The sequence below is a fragment of the Bos taurus genome, chromosome 10, assembly GCF_002263795.3.
Source record: "Bos taurus isolate L1 Dominette 01449 registration number 42190680 breed Hereford chromosome 10, ARS-UCD2.0, whole genome shotgun sequence".
Taxonomy (NCBI): Eukaryota; Metazoa; Chordata; class Mammalia; order Artiodactyla; family Bovidae; genus Bos; species Bos taurus.
Genome location: NC_037337.1, coordinates 46240988 through 46259167, shown reverse-complemented (window position 1 = coordinate 46259167; position 18180 = coordinate 46240988). Strand labels below are relative to the sequence as shown.

Sequence of the window (18180 nt, the reverse complement as noted above, 5' to 3'; positions counted from 1 at the left end):
TAGAGCTCCAATAGTTTGGCCACCAGATGCAAAGAGCAATCTCATTAGAAAAGACCCTGATGCTGGGAAAGATTGACAGCAAAAAGAGAAGGGGACGACAGAAGATGAGACGGTTGGATGGCATCACCGATTCAATGGACCTGAGTTTGAGCAAGCTCCACGAGTTGGTGATGGACAGGGAAGCCTGGCATGCTGCAGGCTGCAGTCTGTGGGGTCACAAAGAGTCAGACATGACTGAGAGACTGAACTGAACCAATTGCCAGAGCTGGACCCTTTCCACCACCAACGAACAGAGGGAGGTTAAAACATGCATGGAGAAAATCAAAAGTTTAAAGGGATTATACAATTCTGACTATCTTAAGCCTGAGTAACCCTTTTCCAGAAACACCTAACCCTCTCAGATTATTTTCCATCTGGAAATATTCTCTTTGATCTCTCTTTTGATCTCCTTCTTGCCTTCTTAGTTTATATCACTGATTCCAGCAGAGTACATCATGACAAACGCTGGGCTGGAAGAAGCACAAGCTGGAATCAAGATTGCCGGGAAAAATATCAATAACCTCAGATATGCAGATGACACCACCCTTATGGCAGAAAGTGAAGAGGAACTAAAAAGTCTCTTGATGAAAGTGAAAGAGGAGAGTGAAAAAGTTGGCTTAAAGCTCAACATTCAGAAAACGAAGATCATGGCATCTGGTCCCATCACTTCCTGGGAAATAGATGGGGAAACGGTGGAAACAATGTCAGACTTTATTTTTTGGGGCTCCAAAATCACTGCAGATGGTGACTGCAGCCATGAAATTAAAAGATGCTTACTCCTTGGAAGGAAAGTTATGACCAACCTAGATAACATATTGAAAAGCAGAGACATGACTTTGCCAACAAAGGTCCATCTAGTCAAGGCTATGGTTTTTCCAGTGGTCATGTATGGATGTGAGAGTTGGACTGTGAAGAAAGCTGAGTGCCAAAGAATTGATGCTTTTGAACTGTGGTGTTGGAGAAGACTCTTGAGAGTCCCTTGGACTGCAAGGAGATCCAACCAGTCCATTCTAAAGGAGATCAGTCCTGGGTGTTCTTTGGAAGGACTGATGCTAAAGCTGAAACTCCAGTACTTTGGCCACCTCATGCGAAGAGTTGATTTACTGGAAAAGACTCTGATGTTGGGAGGGATTGAGGGCAGGAGGAGAAGGGGACCACAGAGGATGAGATGGATGGATGGCATCACCGACTCGATGGACGTGAGTTTGAGTGAACTCCAGGAGTTGGTGATGCACAGGGAGGCCTGGCGTGCTGCGATTCATGGGGTCGCAAAGAGTAGGACACGAACAAAGAGCGACTGAACTGAACTGAACTGAACTAATTCTCTCTTTCCCCCACTATTCATGAGTTCTAGGAAAAGGTTTAAAGGGTATTTAGTGCTAGAAGGCTTTTTAAAATTATCTTAATACAAAGAACATGGAGTTAACAGGAAGTCTATCTAGCTCACAAAGGTCAAGTCAGAAAACTTCGTTCCTTCTCAGATACTCAACTTCTTCAAACAGGAGAAAATATTTCCTTTGAGTAGATTAACTTCAAAACTTAAATACGATTATTACTTTTTAGTCACCTGGCCCTCTGAAATACTCTCAACCTTTTATGCTCATCCCTTAGTCTTACCTGCCCTGTTGATGTCAAAGCAAGTGAAGACTGACTTCCAGCACAAACTTTACGAATGAACATTCCTTGTAAAGCTTCAATAACTTTAGGTTTATACACTCTGTTGGTATCACCATGGCCAAGTTTGCCTATAAAAACAAACACATTCAAGTTAAACAACTTATTTGTTTCAAAGAAACTTTACTCTTTTTCTAACTATTAATGTTCATAATCATCACTAACCTTTCCATGACTAACCTGACATATTGTTCACATCTTAGAAAGCTCATCTGAGAAAACTTAGAAACATCTTAGAAAACTTAAGAGTTTCTGATAGCAGAGGATATTAACAAATGAATGGTTTCATTATAAGAAAAAAAACCAGTAAATAGGTTTCTTCAATTTCAAGCAATAAAAACCACTTTAAGAGAGATACACAAAATTCATTTACTGTCTTTCTCCTCTTTAATGGTCATATTTCTAACTTCACATTTGCTGATAAAATAAACAGGTCCTATACAAGAATGTGTGGTCTTCTCAGATGGCACTAGTGGTAAAGAACCTGCCTACCAAATCCAGAGATATAAGAGATGTAGGTTTGATTCCTGGGTAGGGAAGATTCCCCTGGATCTACTCCCAATATTCTTGCCTGGAGAATCCCATGGACAGAAGAGACTAGGACAGAGGGCTATTGTCCATAGGGTCACAAAGAGTCAGAAAGGACTGAAGCGACTTAGCACACACATTCAAGAATATGTATACATACAATTATTTTTTATTTTTTTAAAAAGACTCAATAATTCACCAAACAGAAAACTTGGCAAATCACCGGGGGGGGGGGAGGGGGGGGGCCAAGAAATTCCCTAAGAAGTAAATACAAACTAAATACCATTTTCACTATTGAAACTGTTTTTAAAATCATCTTAGTTTTAATTGCCAGTATTGTTGAGGAATATAGGGAAGTGAGCATTCTCATATTGCTGGTAGGAGTGACTAAGAAATGTAGGAAAAGACTGTCATTGACTACTCTGTTTTTGATACTGAAAAAAACCGGAAACAGTCTAGATATTCAACAATAATAAATTGCTTTGTAAGTTTTGCTACAATCACAGGAAAGAATACTTTGAGCCATTGAAAAGAAAAATGTACAGCCATGTTTGTTGACACAGAAAGATATTCATGAGATACTATTAGACAAAAACCAACAGGTTGCAAGATAGTATCTATGGTATAGATAGGTCTGCTTTCTTTTTTTAAAACAACTATATAGAAATATATGCACATATTTGTATAAGTGCATATGTATAACATTTAGATGTCTATCTCCCAAAATTTTAACAATGTTTATGAGCAACTTTTGTAGAAACAGTTCATTTTAATTTTTTCAATGTCAGAAAAAACATTTGCTCATCTGTATTTGAGTTCTCTACAATAGGCTTGTACAACTAAAAAATAAAATTTTTAAAACTCAAGGAAAAAAAAGGCCAAAGTTATCCATAAATAATTTTTTACATACCATTGTCTCCTCCTCCAAAAGACCATACAGTTCTCCCATCTTTAGATAAAGCAATAGTATGTGAACTGCCACAAGAAACTTCTCCTACATTGCTAATGTCTTTTACTAATGTTGGGATGTTACGACTATTACTGTCACCATGACCTTGGATAAAACACACACAACAACAAAGAAATGTTAACTCTTTCTTTAAGTCATTACTTCACAGGTAGAATAAACATTACAAGTTACTTACACAAAATTGAGGAATTGTTAAAGTGCAATTAAATATGAAAACCTGAATCATTTCTAATATCTTCACATCTAATCTTCTAGGCTGCTCCATTTATGAGGTACTCAGTTCCTTCAGGGAATCAGTAGAACATTCTATCATGCTCCTCTCATAGCACATATCTATAGCTGTCTAGTATCATGTTAATGTTAACTTGTTTTCACTACCTCTATATTACACATTTCAGGATCACTTTAGGATGGTTTCTTTTTTATCCCTGAAATCCTATAATGCCTATAGTAAATACCTGCTAGATTTAATTACATCTTAAAAGCACCAGAATCTAGGTACTCTCTCTATAAAATTATCTTTCTCTGAGCTTAAAATTAAAAAAATAAACAGTCATCAGCCCATCAGTCTCACTGCTTCTCAATAACCACTGTCATTTCTATTTTTCTGTGAGAATGACTTCAATTATTAAAAAATCTTACCTAATCTTCCAAAATCTCCTTCACCCCATGTGTATAATTCACCATCCTCTGTGACAGCAGCACTATGTCTGTATCCAGCTGACACACAGACAACTACCTGCATTGCACACAAAGGGAATCTGATGAATACAAAGATGCTACAATACAGAGCTCACGTTTGACTCTGTGCACAGAGACTTCAGAGATACTGATATTCACAACTCATCCAGGAGTGCCATGTACAGTTTAGAAGCTTTTGCTCCAGACAAGGGTGCCTAGCTAAAGGGTCAAGAAAGTGCTGAAATACAGCCAAAGCTCTGCTGGCCAAGCCACAAGCTCTGACTTCTACCAAGAAAGGACAACTTTTCTTAATTCCCACGAAGAGATTGTAAAGGTTAGCAGCACCCTCTCACCCCTTGCCTCCCCACCCCAAATACATCAATCTAATCACTTGCAACAATACTACATCACCAATCAACTCTTTACTCAAAGAGCTGGATGGGCCTGAACACTCATGACCCAATGAAAAATTTTTAAATAAAACATTTAGATTTTTAAATATAATCCAGTCCTGGTTAATCAAGGAAAATTCATTACATAATAGGGCTAACTCTCAAAAGCACACTGACTGTTACCAATGAAAGAAGATCTAAGGAGTATATAAGTTTATATCAATTAAACTCCTAACAGTATCTCTTTACCCTCACATAGCTACAGAGTTGATAAGCAGAATCAGGGAAATAAGGGTATAAGGCAGCACAATTTGGGGGATCACTTATACCTTTTAACAATGATCAAATTCACTAACTTCTGAAAAATAAACAGAAAAATATCTGTACTAATAACCAGATTTTTTAATCTGCAAAAGTCAGAACTCACTTCAGAAAATCTAAGATTCAATTAAAAATACTGAGCACCTAATACATTTTAGATAATCTATTAAGGATTTCTGAAATTTTTACCTGTAAATTATTAATTCATTTTGGGGACTTTTTCCTTCATGATATTCATACTAAGTTTTTTTTTTTTTTTTAAGTTTTTAACTGGTAATGTTTCCACTGTAAAATGGAACATTAAAAGAATATAAGTAGGGAATTCCCTGGAGGTCCAGTGGTTAGGACTAAGCGCTTTCACGGTGGTGGCCTGGGTTCAATCACTGGGTTTAAAGTCATGAAACAGGGCCAAAATATTAAAAACAATGGAAATTGAGAAAAAAGGTACTAGAAAAACTAAAAACAATATAATTTTAAAGAGTATTTTCTGAAGTTTCTTAGAGTCCCATATTGAACACTTTATCAAAAGATCCCTTGATGTTAAGTGGAATGTTCTAAGGCTCACTGCTTTAAGGCTGATGTCTTAAACATTTAAAGTTATAATAACGTAAAATTCATTTGCTCCAGCAAATACCAGACCACCTGACCTGCCTCTTGAGAAACCTGTATGCAGGTCAGGAAGCAGCAGTTAGAACTGGACATGGAACAACAGACTGGTTCCAAATAGGAAAAGGAGTTTGTCAAGGCTGTATATTGTCACCCTGCTTATTTAACTTATATGCAGAGTACATCATGAGAAACGCTGGGCTGGAAGAAGCACAAGCTGGAATCAAGACTGCCGGGAGAAATATTAATAACCTCAGATATGCAGATGACACCACCCTTAAGGCAGAAAGTGAAGAAGAACTAAAGAGACTCTTGATGAAAGTGAAAGAGGAGAGTGAAAAAGTTGGCTTAAAGCTCAACATTCAGAAAACAAAGATCATGGCATCTGGTCCCATCACTTCATGGCAAATAGATGGGGACACAGTGGAAACAGTGGCTGACTTTATTTTTGGGGGCTCCAAAATCACTGAAGATGGTTACTGCAGGCATGAAATTAAAAGATGCTTACTCCTTAGAAGGAAGGTTATGACCAACCTAGACAGCATGTTACAAAGCAGAGACATTACTTTGCCAACAAAGGTTCATCTAGTCAAGGCTATGGTTTTTCCAGTAGTCATGTATGGATGTGAGAGTTGGACAGTGAAGAAAGCTGAGTGCCGAAGAATTGATGCTTTTGAACTGTGGTGCTGGAGAAGACTCTTGAGAGTCCCGTGGACTGCAAGGAGATCCAACCAGTCCATCCTAAAGGGGATCAGTCCTGGGTGTTCATTGGTAGGAACTGATTCTGAAGCTGCAACTCCAATACTTTGGCCACCTGATGCAAAGAGCTGACTCATTTGAAAAGACCCTGATGCTGGGAAAGATTGAGGGCAGGAAGAGAAGGGGATGACAGAGGATGAGATGGTTGGATGGCATGACTGACTCAATGGACATGGGTTTGGGTGGACTCCAGGAGTTGGTGATGGACAGGGAGGCCTGGTGTGCTGTGGTTCATGGGGTCACAAACAGTCGGACATGACTGAGCGACTGAACTAAACTGAAATGAAAATTCATTTGACGGACAACTTTGTCAGACAAACTCCCATGAAAGCAAAGTATCCCACTTTTAATTTGGATATAAAATAAAATTTTAAAGGTTTTTATAAAAGAAAATATTCATAGAAAGAATGCAATCTTAAAATGGAGGAACTTACAAAATTGCATATAATTTTAAGTTAGGAAAATGACTTCATTTCTTTAAGGAAAGGTAAAAGAGAAACAAAAAGAGGAGTTCTAGATTCAATTTCTAATGGTGCTAATTATTTGTGTGTGACCTTGGGCAACTTACTTAACCACTTTTAATGCCTCATTTAAGTTTTTGTTAAAATGCCATTTACTCCAAGAGACCCTTCTGATCTCATTATCTAGCATCACACCCCATCAAAGTTAGTATCTGTTACATTACTCAATTTTTTCTTTACCATTATTTGAAATTACTTTATATGTTTGCTTACTTATTATCTCCAGCCCACAGATTAAAGATCCACGAGAGTAAGAATCTTGTCTCTTTTGTTCACTGTGCTGTGCTTAGTCACTCAGTTGTGTCTGACTCTGCAACCCCATGGACTGTAGCCTGTCAAGTACCTCTGTCCATGGGGCTTCTCTAGGCAAGAACACTGGAGTGGGTTGCCATGCCCTCCTCCAGGGGATCTTCCCAACCCAGGGATCAAACCCAGATCTCCCGCATTGCAGGCAGATTCTGTACCATCTGACCCACCAGTGAAGCCCAAGAACACTGGAGTGGGTAGCCAATCCTTTCTCCCGGAGGATCTTCCCAACACAGAAATTGAACCAGGGTCTCCTTCATTGCAGGCAGATTCTTTACCAGCTGAGCTACCAGGGAAGCCCCTTTTGTTCACTATTATATGTCAAATGCCTAAAACACTGCCTGGCACTTGGAAAAGAAAGTGAAGTTGCTCAGTCATGTCCAACTCTTTGCAACCCCATGGACTGTAGCCCACTAGGCTCCTCAATCCATGGAATTTTCTAGGCAAGAGTATTGGAGTGGGTTGCCATTTCCTTCTCCAGGGGGTCTTCCAGGCCCAGGGATCAAACCCAGGCCTCCTGCATTGCGAGCAGACACTTTACCGTCTGAGCCACCAGGGAATCCCATGTAAGGTACTAAATAAATATTTGTGAAGTGGATGATTCTCAGTTTCCTATCTGTAAAATGAAAATAATAACTGCTTTAACAAAGCTTTTAGAAGAATTAAAATTTAAAACTATATGTGAAAGTGTGCTGTAAACCAATAAGCAGACATACAAAAGATAAGCCAAAGGGTTAGGAGGGGGGCTACCTCAGAATACACCAAAATCTGAAAGGTATTGTCAATTATAGCAATCATGAGTTCCAGTGCAACTAATTATTTTTAAATCCAAAAAGAAGGCACATACCTTTCCCTGCAGAGGGCCCTGAATAAGCTTGGGATATTTCTGTGTTGAACTATTTCCATGTCCCAGTTTCCCATAATCACCATCTCCCCAGCTGAAGACTTCTCCTTCTGTAGTGAAAGCTAAAGTATGACCATCAGATCCTTTAGAAGATGAGACCTTTTTAATGGACCTGTGAGGTTCAAATGTTAACTTTTTTAAAGTAGATTGATTATTAGAGTCGCCAAGGCCTAGTCTTCCATAGCTGCCTTTACCACAAGCTCTGACAGAGCCATCTGTAGAAATGACAAAAGTGCAGTACTGTCCAGCTTCAATCTATAAACAAACAGAATCAGATATAAAATGCTTCTGTGAGAATCAAAGTATATTAAAGTTTATCTTACAAAAGAAGCTCAAAGGAAATCTTTTATTTTTTTTAAATTTTATTTTATTTTTAAACTTTACATAATTGTATTAGTTTTGCCAAATATCAAAATGAATCCGCCACAGGTATACATGTGTTCCCCATCCTGAACCCTCCTCCCTCCTCCCTCCCCATACCATCCCTCCGGGTCGTCCCAGTGCACCAGCCCCAAGATTTCCCCAAAGGAAATCTTTTAAAGTAGAAATGCATCTCCACAGAGATTAAGAAGTAAACAGAAAAATCAAGAAAATTATTAATGGCCTATTCACATTGACTTCATTGTTAACTCAAATTAATGTATATTTTATCTTTTCAGGTTATCTATCCAGTTTTGGTTCAATGAAACAACAAAGTAAAATGTTTCCGCCTCCTCTAATATAACTGGTAAAGGGAAAGAAGTAAAATTTTCCTGTAATTCCTTAAGGTCCATTATAACAAGAACCATGTAATACTTATTCTAAATTCATTTGAGAAAAACTTATATTTTAATGAAAATACAGAAAGTTCCAATTTGCCTAAAAGGTAGCTACAAAGGTAAAAAAAAATGATCACAATAAGAAAATGAATGCCAATATGGCAAAAGGAAAATTCTAATTTTTACCTAGTCTTATTTACTATTTGTGTTGAATATATGGTAAGTCTGTTGACATTCATAATTCTTTTTAAAACTCTTGATGCAAATTTGATTTTTTAAAACTTGGAAATACTGTTAGGAAAATGAGGGACTTAAAATATTTTTTCTATAAAAATCCAAAAACTGATGCAGTATAGTATAGAAACAATACAGATAAGAAAACAAGTAAGAACATTCACTCATAAAAACAAAAACCAAAAAAATCCCACTCATAACATCTACCAATTTGTAAAGTATGCAGAGAACTCACAGTCTGAGCATCAGAGAAACTAGGAGCCAGTTTGGGTTGTAGTATTTTCTCCTGTGTGCCTTCTACCAACTGATGGCTGCTATTGCTCCCCCAAACATAAACCTCACAGGTTTCTGAAACAATGGGAGTATCACCAGTCTGAATGCTATCAGGGCTAGCACATGTTCTTGAGTAATCAGAAGCCATTCTGCAAACCTATTAAAATAAGAAACGTGCAATGAACACAAGACATTTTTAGTATAGATATTTTTTTAAATATTCTCTGAAATTGTTGACTTTCTTGCTTCTAAAACTATCTCAACTGCTCAAATAACCTAAGAACAACATATCCAACCTTAAACACAGATGGCTAGATTATCTACTCCCACAGAAAAAAATCACAAAAAGATACTAACATAGCAAAAATGGGGAGGAGAAGACACAATCAACTTTTATACCTAAATATTTTATTAATGTATAAAACAGCATTATAGAAAAACAAGTAGAAAAACTCCACCTTTAATAATCCCATCACCTTAATATATGCTACCTTTTTTAAATACATGTCCTTCCAGAGTTCTGCACATACATGTTTTTTAACAGTTATCACAGTGGATATACAAGTGATGACACAAAAGGACCATACAGAATTTTCTTTGTCTACCTAGTCTTCATAATTGAACCAACAATATTTCATCTGATGTAAAAATCACAATTTACTTAAGCATTTTCCTTTAAGAGGACACATTCTTTCTACTTAGTTATATAAGCCATTTTTAACAATATAGCTGCTGCTACATGTTTAATTACTTTCCTTAGTAGAGAAATTCAGAAATGGAACTATTATATGCAAAAAATGACAACAATTACACGATTCCTGAAACATACCATACCAAATTGCCTTTGAAACTGGTGTTATGATATTATGAATAAAATGAGGGCTTCCCTAAAAATAATAATGGCTTCAGAGCAATTCAACACTCACACACGTATCTACACATATTTATACATGTATATATGTATAGATATATATATATATACACATATATACATGTATAAATATATGTGTAGATACGTGTGTGAGTGTTGAATTTGCTCTGGGCCATTATATATATATATACACACATATATGTATATATCTATATGTATATTATCTATATAATCTATCTACATTATCTATCTATACATTATATATAATTGTATATACATTATACATACATTATATATACATTGTATATATATTATATACAATCTATACATTATCTTTATATATACATCTATATGTATATATAGATATAGCTATATAAAAAATCATGGCTTATTTACCATTTGTGTTGAATATAATGGTAAAGTCTATTGCCATTCATAATGCTTTATAAAAATTCAGGCTTCCCCTCTCCCCTCCTCTCTCCTCAAAACCCTGCCAAAAGCATAGAACCAGGGTTGTCATCACAGTTTCCCTAAACAATGAATAGGCCTATGTAAGAGTACCAGTCTCACTGCATTCATACCAGTAACTATTATGCTTTAAATTTTTTTGAAAAGTTCACCGGGGAAAAAGAGGATGCATTCTTTTAACTTCACAGTTCCTTATTACCAACAGAACTAAAAATTTCCCAACTATCTGCTTACAACTAACTTGCATCCATTCATTTATTAGAGCTCCATGGATTTTTTACTGACCTGTACGAATCCCATACAATAAAGATATTATCTCTGACTATAGTAGTTTTCAATTTGTTGACTGCTTTTTAAAGCTTTTGATTTATTTATTGGTTTTGTTTTTTTCTGAATCAAGCAAAATAAGAGAGGAATCTTTAAAAGCCAATATATTATATCACGAGACCATTAAATGGGAAGGTATAGAGTAATTTCAGTCAGAACCTTTAAATAGTACCCAAAAACAAGATAATATGTGTGTCAAATAATTTTCAGTGAACATCAGGAGAGTTCTGAGAACACACAAAATGTGCATAAATAAAGGCTGCTAGTCCCTAATGACAGATCTGAAATTCTGCTGCCAACAAAAGGATGATGGGCTCAGGTAAGTTAGAATTTATCTCAAGATCTATTACAGTAGTCTCCCTTTTCTCACAGTTTCACTTTTTGTGGCTTCAGTTACTGGCAGTCAACCGTCATCTGAAAATATTAAATGGAAAATTCCAGAAATAAATAATTCATAAATGTTAAACTGCATACTGTTCTGAGTATCATCCCTTTGTCCAGCATAGCCACATTACATAAACTACTCACCCATTAGTCACTTAGTAGCCATTTGGTAATCATCTCAACTGCCAGTATTTCGGTGCCTGTGTTCAAGTAATCCTTATTTTACTTAATAATGCCCCAAAGTACAAGAGGAGCTATGCTGGCAATTTGGATGTTCTCTTATTATACCTAATTTATAAATTAAGTTTTAACATAGGTATGTATATATAGGAAATAACATGGTATTTATAGGGCTTGGTACTATTTACAATTTCAGGCATCCATTGGGGGTCTTGGAATATATACTGAAGTGAAGTGAAGTGACAGTTGCTCAGTTGTATCCAATTCTTTGCGATCCCATGGACTGTAATCAGTCAGGCTTCTCTGTCCATGGAATTCTCCAGGCAATAATACTGGGATGGGTTGCCATTATCTTCTCCAGAGGATCTTCCTGACCCAGGGATCAAACCTGGGTCTCCTGCACTGCGGGCAGATTCCTCACCATCTGAGCCACAGGGGAGACCCATTATATACTGGGTAGATTACCATTCTATACTAAGGCTTAAAAAATCATAGCCCTCCTTCCCTGACCCCCACAAAAAAGAAAGAGGAGGAGAAGTTGAAGGGACAGGGAAGGAGAAGGGGAAGAGAGAGAGAAGAAGAGGAAAGTGGGAAAGAGAGGAAGAAGTAGAGGGAATGGGGGAGGAAGTAAAAAAAAAGTTTATTCAAAAGACTTAAGAAATGTTTTTTAAAAACAACTACAGGGTGGGAAGAATTCTAGGAAGATGACAACAGCAGCAGCAGTGTAGTTTTCCAAACATGGAATCACTGCACAGAACAAAAAGAAGGCAAAACTCCAAACTCATGCTTAACATTCACAATAAAACTAGACAAACATAGTTCCAATAACTCCAAAATATGAGCAGGTGCAGACAAACCACTACCAAACACAGAATGTGCACAGTAATATATCTGTACAGGAGGAAGCCAGAGAATATCTGACAGATCTAAGAGAAAGAAAAAGGCCCCAACCAACCAACCCAGTACTCACCAGAAAGAACAGTGAGCCCATCTAAGCAGTTGCAACTGGGAAGAGCTTTGCCTTCTCTAAAAAGCAGGTAAGTAAAAAGGATCCACGAGGAGCAGTTTGAAAGAAGCTAGAGCAATCTAATTCGGTGACCTCTTGAAATTGACAAGCCAGTACTCCCTTCCAGAATAGAGCCCTCATGTGAAGCAGAAACTACTGGGAGTGGAATAAAAGTTCAGCAGAATGGGAACAACAGAGAGAAAAGAGAGAAGCTTAAGATAAAAGGTGGGGAGGGGAATATGCTGGAAACCATCTTATTTCTTTTTTTTTATAACATTACATAAAAACAACAGAGGAAGGGAGTCTTTGGATCTAGAAAAGCTACCTTGAATCTCATCCCATTCTAAAAATTCAGGAAAATAAAACAAATTTTTCAAAAAATAAGCAACAGAAAAGTACAAAGGTCAAATTCCATATGAAGCTATTATTGAGGGGAGCAGGGGAGGGAAGAGACAGAATAACATCATTACTTTTAAATAAAAGCAAGCCAGAAGAGAACTGCCCACAAGACATATCAAACTGTAACCTATTTCAAAGCCAGCTAAAGGGATTGAGAAAATGAAACAAGACATGAAAGAAAAGCACAAATCTGAAATAGACTTGTTCAAGAATAAGGTGACAGACTCAAAAAAGAATTAAGAGATGAAAGAAAAAACATCATTTTGGTAATGAGTAAACTACAGGGAATCCAAGAGTAAATAAATAGTAAAGACAATATTGTAAGAGCAACAAAAGATTAAAAGGATAAAGTTGTTTAGAAATAAAAAAGAAATGAACATCACATAAAAAGTATTAAAGAAAACGTGAGAATTACTACTTAGGCAAAGATCCAACAAATAAGCAATAGGAGTCCCAGAAGAGAACCAAATTAAAAAAAGAGTAAAAATAGTATGAAAAACAATAATTTATGGAAACTTCCCTGAAATAAAAAAGATTTCAGACTACATATTGAAATCTTCACATCTCTGAGAATATCAACTCTAAATGGATAACATCAAGATGTATTCTTGTAAAATTACTGATTTCTAAAGAAGAGATCCTTTGGGCTTCTCAGCAAAACAAGCATGTGACTCATAAATATATGAAGGAAAATCAGATTATCTTCAGACCTCAGCAGCAAAGGTTTATGACAGAAGAAAATGGATAAATATATTTAAGAAGGAGAAGGAAAGAAAATGTGAGCCAAAGGTTTTATCTTTTCTCTTCTGGAAAGTGACTTTTAAGTATAAAAAGCATAGCAATTAACATGTAAGAACTAAGAGAATCTTTTCCATAATTCTTTACTGAGGATTCTACTTGAGAATAAGCTTCAGACAACTAAAAAGAATAGAGAGACACTAAGATAAACTGGCAGTGAGCACTAAAGATGTAGTTATTTATAGAACTCATACTAAATGAGGGTTGTAACACAGAGTGATGCATGCCCTGAGTATGTACGTATAATACAACTACTAAAAATGGGGAAATCGCATGTAAAAAGCATTTTTTAGTAAACATATGATGGTAGTATTTGTCTTATTTTAGGGTTACTCTGTGTGTCACACTATGTGACCAAAATAAATAATTACAGGATATTCTAATTTTACATCCCTATACCTTGAAAACTGATGTTCTTACTTTGAAAGAAAGGAGATATAACTGTAATATAGAAAAAGGTAAGTAAAAATTCTATAGCCCTGAAACTGAAAGTATCAACTAAAGAGGTATACTATTAGCTTTAAATACTCACAAACATGTACACACACACAGACACACACACTCAAGCTTCCTGGCTCTACTGTAAGAGCCCAGAAAAATAACACTGACACAGTAGTGGTGAGCACCCTGACTGTGATCCTAAAATACTATTTTCCACCAAAAGAAACCAAGGCTTATGGAGAAATAGCTAGCTAGTTGCAGATCCAGATCAAGAAATGTGTGAGATGAGTCCATCTTGAGTTCAGAACAATTTGATGGGTCAGTTACCAAGGAAGCTACCAAAGATTATTAGGTCTATGTTAAAAGAACTTGGGAACCACCCTGAAGAGACTATTACCCTGAAAGACTGTTGGCCAAAGATAAAATAGTACCAGCTTCACTACAGATGATAATTCAATGAAGTAAAACTTCAACAGGTTTAAATCTGAGTTTGTAACAGTATTTTTCAAGTGAAGTCAACTGGTCAAGCTTGAAGGATGACAGAAGACCAGTTCATTAAACTGAAAACTAGTAAATAAAAATTGGTGTTAAAAAAATTTTTTTTAATCAAATGGGAGAATCAAACATTTATTCTGCTTTTCCTGTTTGAACTGTCGCAAGGTAACCAAACAGTCAATAAGGGAATCATCTCTTCACGAAAACATTCCAACTAACAACTAAAAGATGAAAGATATAATTAGAACATTTTCCTGTGGTTATGTATGGATGTGAGAGTTGGACTGTGAAGAAGGCTGAGCGCCGAAGAACTGATGCTTTTGAACTGTGGTGTTGGAGAAGACTCTTGAGAGTCCCTTGGACTGCAAGGAGATCCAATCAGTCCACTCTGAAGGAGATCAGCCCTGGGATTTCTTTGGAAGGAATGATGCTAAAGCTGAAACTCCAGTACTTTGTCCACCTCATGCGAAGAGATGACTCACTGGAAAAGACTGATGCTGGAAGAGATTGGGGGCAAGAGGAGAAGGGGACGACAGAGGATGAGATGGTAGGATGGCATCACTGACTCGATGGACATGAGTCTAAGTGAACTCCAGGAGTTGGTGATGGACAGGAAGGCCTAGCGTGCTGCAATTCATGGGGTTGCAAAGAGTCGGGCATGACTGAGCAACTGATTTGATCTGATCTGATACCATTTTTCAACCAAGCACCAATGAATAGATCTGATCATTAAGAATTCAGGGTTGCTAGTACTACAAAAAGAGAGACAATCAAATGAAAGATCACAACACCATGTATGATTTTGCCAAAGGGATCAAACCTGAAACAGATCAAATCTCTAGATTCACCTGTCAAAATACAGGAAATACAAAGAAACTGTATTATGAATAATCAATTAACAAAATCCAAATGGTAGGAAATTCTACAACCTAAAAAGTCCAGGTCCCTGAACAAACACATTGAAGGAAAAGATAAACATATACATATGATTTTTTTTTAAGTAGACAAGACTGAACTATAGTGTCTAAGGGATGCAAACAACTATAAAGAAATGCAAGGAAGTGACTACTCTCAGGATAGTGGTTCTTTAGAGAAGGAGGAAAGGGATAATGACCAGGACATGAAAGGGTTTCTAGAGTTTTATTTCTTTCCTGAGCACAGACTAAAAGGCTGTTTGTTTTATAATAATTCCATTTAGGCACATGTTTGTGTTTCTTATGTTTTAATAATAAATTTTTAAATTAAAAAAATACACCTTACACAAAGTCCAAAATGAATAAAAGGGTATGCACTGACAAATACGTTTCCCTCCCAACCTTTATATGACACCCCAGCTCCACTTTCTAGAAGCAACCAATCATTGACACCACTTTCTTTTGCATCCTTTCCAGAGACGGAATTGGATTATTTTTAAGGGATAAATATAAGCATTTTAAGACAACTAACTTTTCATTTTTCTTCTTTAATTTTTATTGGAGTATAGTTGATTTCCAATGTTGTGTTAGTTTCAGATGTACAGCAAAGTGAATCTGTGATACGTATACATCTATCCACTCCTTTTGGACTCTTTTCCCAAACAGGCCATTATACAGTACTGAGTAGAGTTCCCTGAGCTACACAGTCAGTCCTTATAAGTTATTTATTTTATATCTAGTAGTGTGTATATGTCAATCACAATCTTCCAGTTTATCCCTTGACAAAGCAACTTTTAATGTATGATTACTTAAAGTCATGATTATTACATACCTCTTCAAAGAGACACAAAGCTGCCTCATAGAGTGAGCACAAGCCATCAGATGTTCTGGTTGGTTCCCTCCACTGACTCCGATCAGCAGATGAACCCTATAATTAAGATATTGTGGAATACAGTTTGGTAAGGAGAGAGACATATATTAAAATCACTTAAAGTGTCCACAAAACGTTTAAAGAACTGTTTATGTAATTATGTGCTTTAAGATCAAATCCTAACATTACATCATGAAACCAACTTTTATGTGTTGTAAAAGATGTGGCTATTCAGTGAAGCAGTAAATTAAGTACCAATCCCTCACTGATTATCTTATTAAACAGTGATTTGTTCTAAGGGCCACAGGTTTAACACAGAAACAGTCAAAGAGGCAGAATTTTGTCAATTACACACTCTTTGGGTGGCCAATATTTAATAAATGAAGTGAAGTGAAAGTCGCTTGGTCATGTCTGACTCTTTGCGACCCCATGCACTGCTAGCCCTCCATGCTCCTCTATCCATGGGATTTCCCAGGCAAGAATACCGGACTTCCCTGGGGCTGCCTTGTTCACTTGCTCCAAGAATAAAGCAGCATATAACCAACTTAACTGATGATCCTGACCAGAACAGCAGTTAAGTCTGTTCCTCCTTAGTTTTGGCATAACAAAAGTCCCACAAGTCAGTTCATAGCTGAGGAATCACAGCTCCTCTCTGGAACTAACAGCCTAATGTTATTGTCCACTTGACTCTCCATTTATAGACACCTTACAGGCATCTCAAATAAACATATTCAAAACTAAATTCCCAATCTAACATTTCCCCCACATTCACCCAAACCAGTTCCTCCTATGCAATTCCTCCACAAAAGGACCCAATGGTTATGACCAGAAATCACTCTTTTACTGAAAACTGATAAATCAGAGTGAACTTGACCTCCACTGTTCCCTCAAATTCCTATATTCTTAAATCTTTACATCACAAATATCAAGTTCCTTCTCTGATTTATCAATCCTATAATTGTAAAATTTTCATTGGTGTCTTTATTTCAAAGGCTATTGTTTGTAAAAATACATTCTATATGATCACGTGGCAAATATACCATAGAAAAGTATATCCTCTACTGTAGAAGGGATTTGAGCCTACGTGCTTTGTAAGATCCCATTCAACTCCAGGACTATATGATTTTATCAATTCAAGGTATTTTAATTAACACGATTCCTAGGTAATGAAAGAAATGATATTGGCTATTTAATTTACTGCTGGGTCATCAGATGCTAAGCTACTGCTACCAAATCAATGTTTCCTCCTAATCCCTTAAGGTGGTACTTTTGGAATTTTAATGTAAACATGAATTATCCTGAAATTGTTAAAATGCAGATTCCAATTCAGTAAATATAGGTGGGGGCCTTAGATTCCGCATTTCTAACAAGCTTCCAGTGACACCAATGCTGCTGTCTGAGGCTCACACTCCTAATAGTAAGGCTTTAAAGAGCCACTTGCAGGTCTCAGAGTTATATCAGAAGCTGGCTGTTCAAAATTACCTAAATCCTAGACAGATAAGGTGTGGCTATACCAGAAAATATTATAATGTACAGCCTCTCCAAATTCCATAATTAGCTGTGTAGAACCTCTGGGAAAAACAGAATTGTAATCTGTGACTCCATTCTTTAAAGGTCACCTCTACTGATCACCAAACCAAAAGCAGATGAGAAACAACAGCTTACTATACCTTCTTGGGAGCTGGTACCAGGGCTATAATAATCGGTTTTCTTATGCCTGTTTACAGTATAAAGGAAAACACTGAAAACAGCATAAGGTTTTCAGTAACAGACCTGTGTTTAAATCCATGCTTCATCACTTATGGGCAATGTGACTTAAGGATTAGTTTCCTTATCCTTAGACAGGAATAATGCCTCTTTTATTTAGGGCTGTTGGTGATAACAACTGAAATTATGCATAAAACATCTGTAGCACAGATCTTAATACATAGAAAGAACTCAAAACTGGAAGCAGTGATTGTCATTATTTTGTATGATGTACACAGAGAAAGAAGAAAAAACACAGCAAGTCTTTAATATATTTTTGCACCAAACCAATTTTTCAAAAAATTCTTCAAAAT

At 36.6% G+C, this 18180-nt stretch overlaps 1 protein-coding gene across 21 annotated transcripts in view; it reads right to left on the bottom strand.

The window, feature by feature from the left end:
• Window positions 1-18180, bottom strand: part of HERC1 (HECT and RLD domain containing E3 ubiquitin protein ligase family member 1) — a 231896-nt gene that overhangs the window by 138879 nt on the left and 74837 nt on the right. For 18 of the 21 annotated variants that reach the window (XM_059890543.1, XM_059890540.1, XM_059890541.1 and 15 more), the window contains 6 exons: window positions 16082-16177; window positions 8929-9123; window positions 7645-7956; window positions 3854-3950; window positions 3152-3295; window positions 1657-1784 (listed from right to left, as the gene is read on the bottom strand). In XM_059890543.1, coding sequence (XP_059746526.1) covers window positions 1657-1784; window positions 3152-3295; window positions 3854-3950; window positions 7645-7956; window positions 8929-9123; window positions 16082-16177 — 972 coding nt within the window. Of the gene's footprint in view, window positions 1-1656; window positions 1785-3151; window positions 3296-3853; window positions 3951-7644; window positions 7957-8928; window positions 9124-11384; window positions 11574-16081; window positions 16178-18180 lie in introns of those variants that run through there. The other 3 variants (XM_059890556.1, XM_059890554.1, XM_059890557.1) reach the window with 3 other exon arrangements.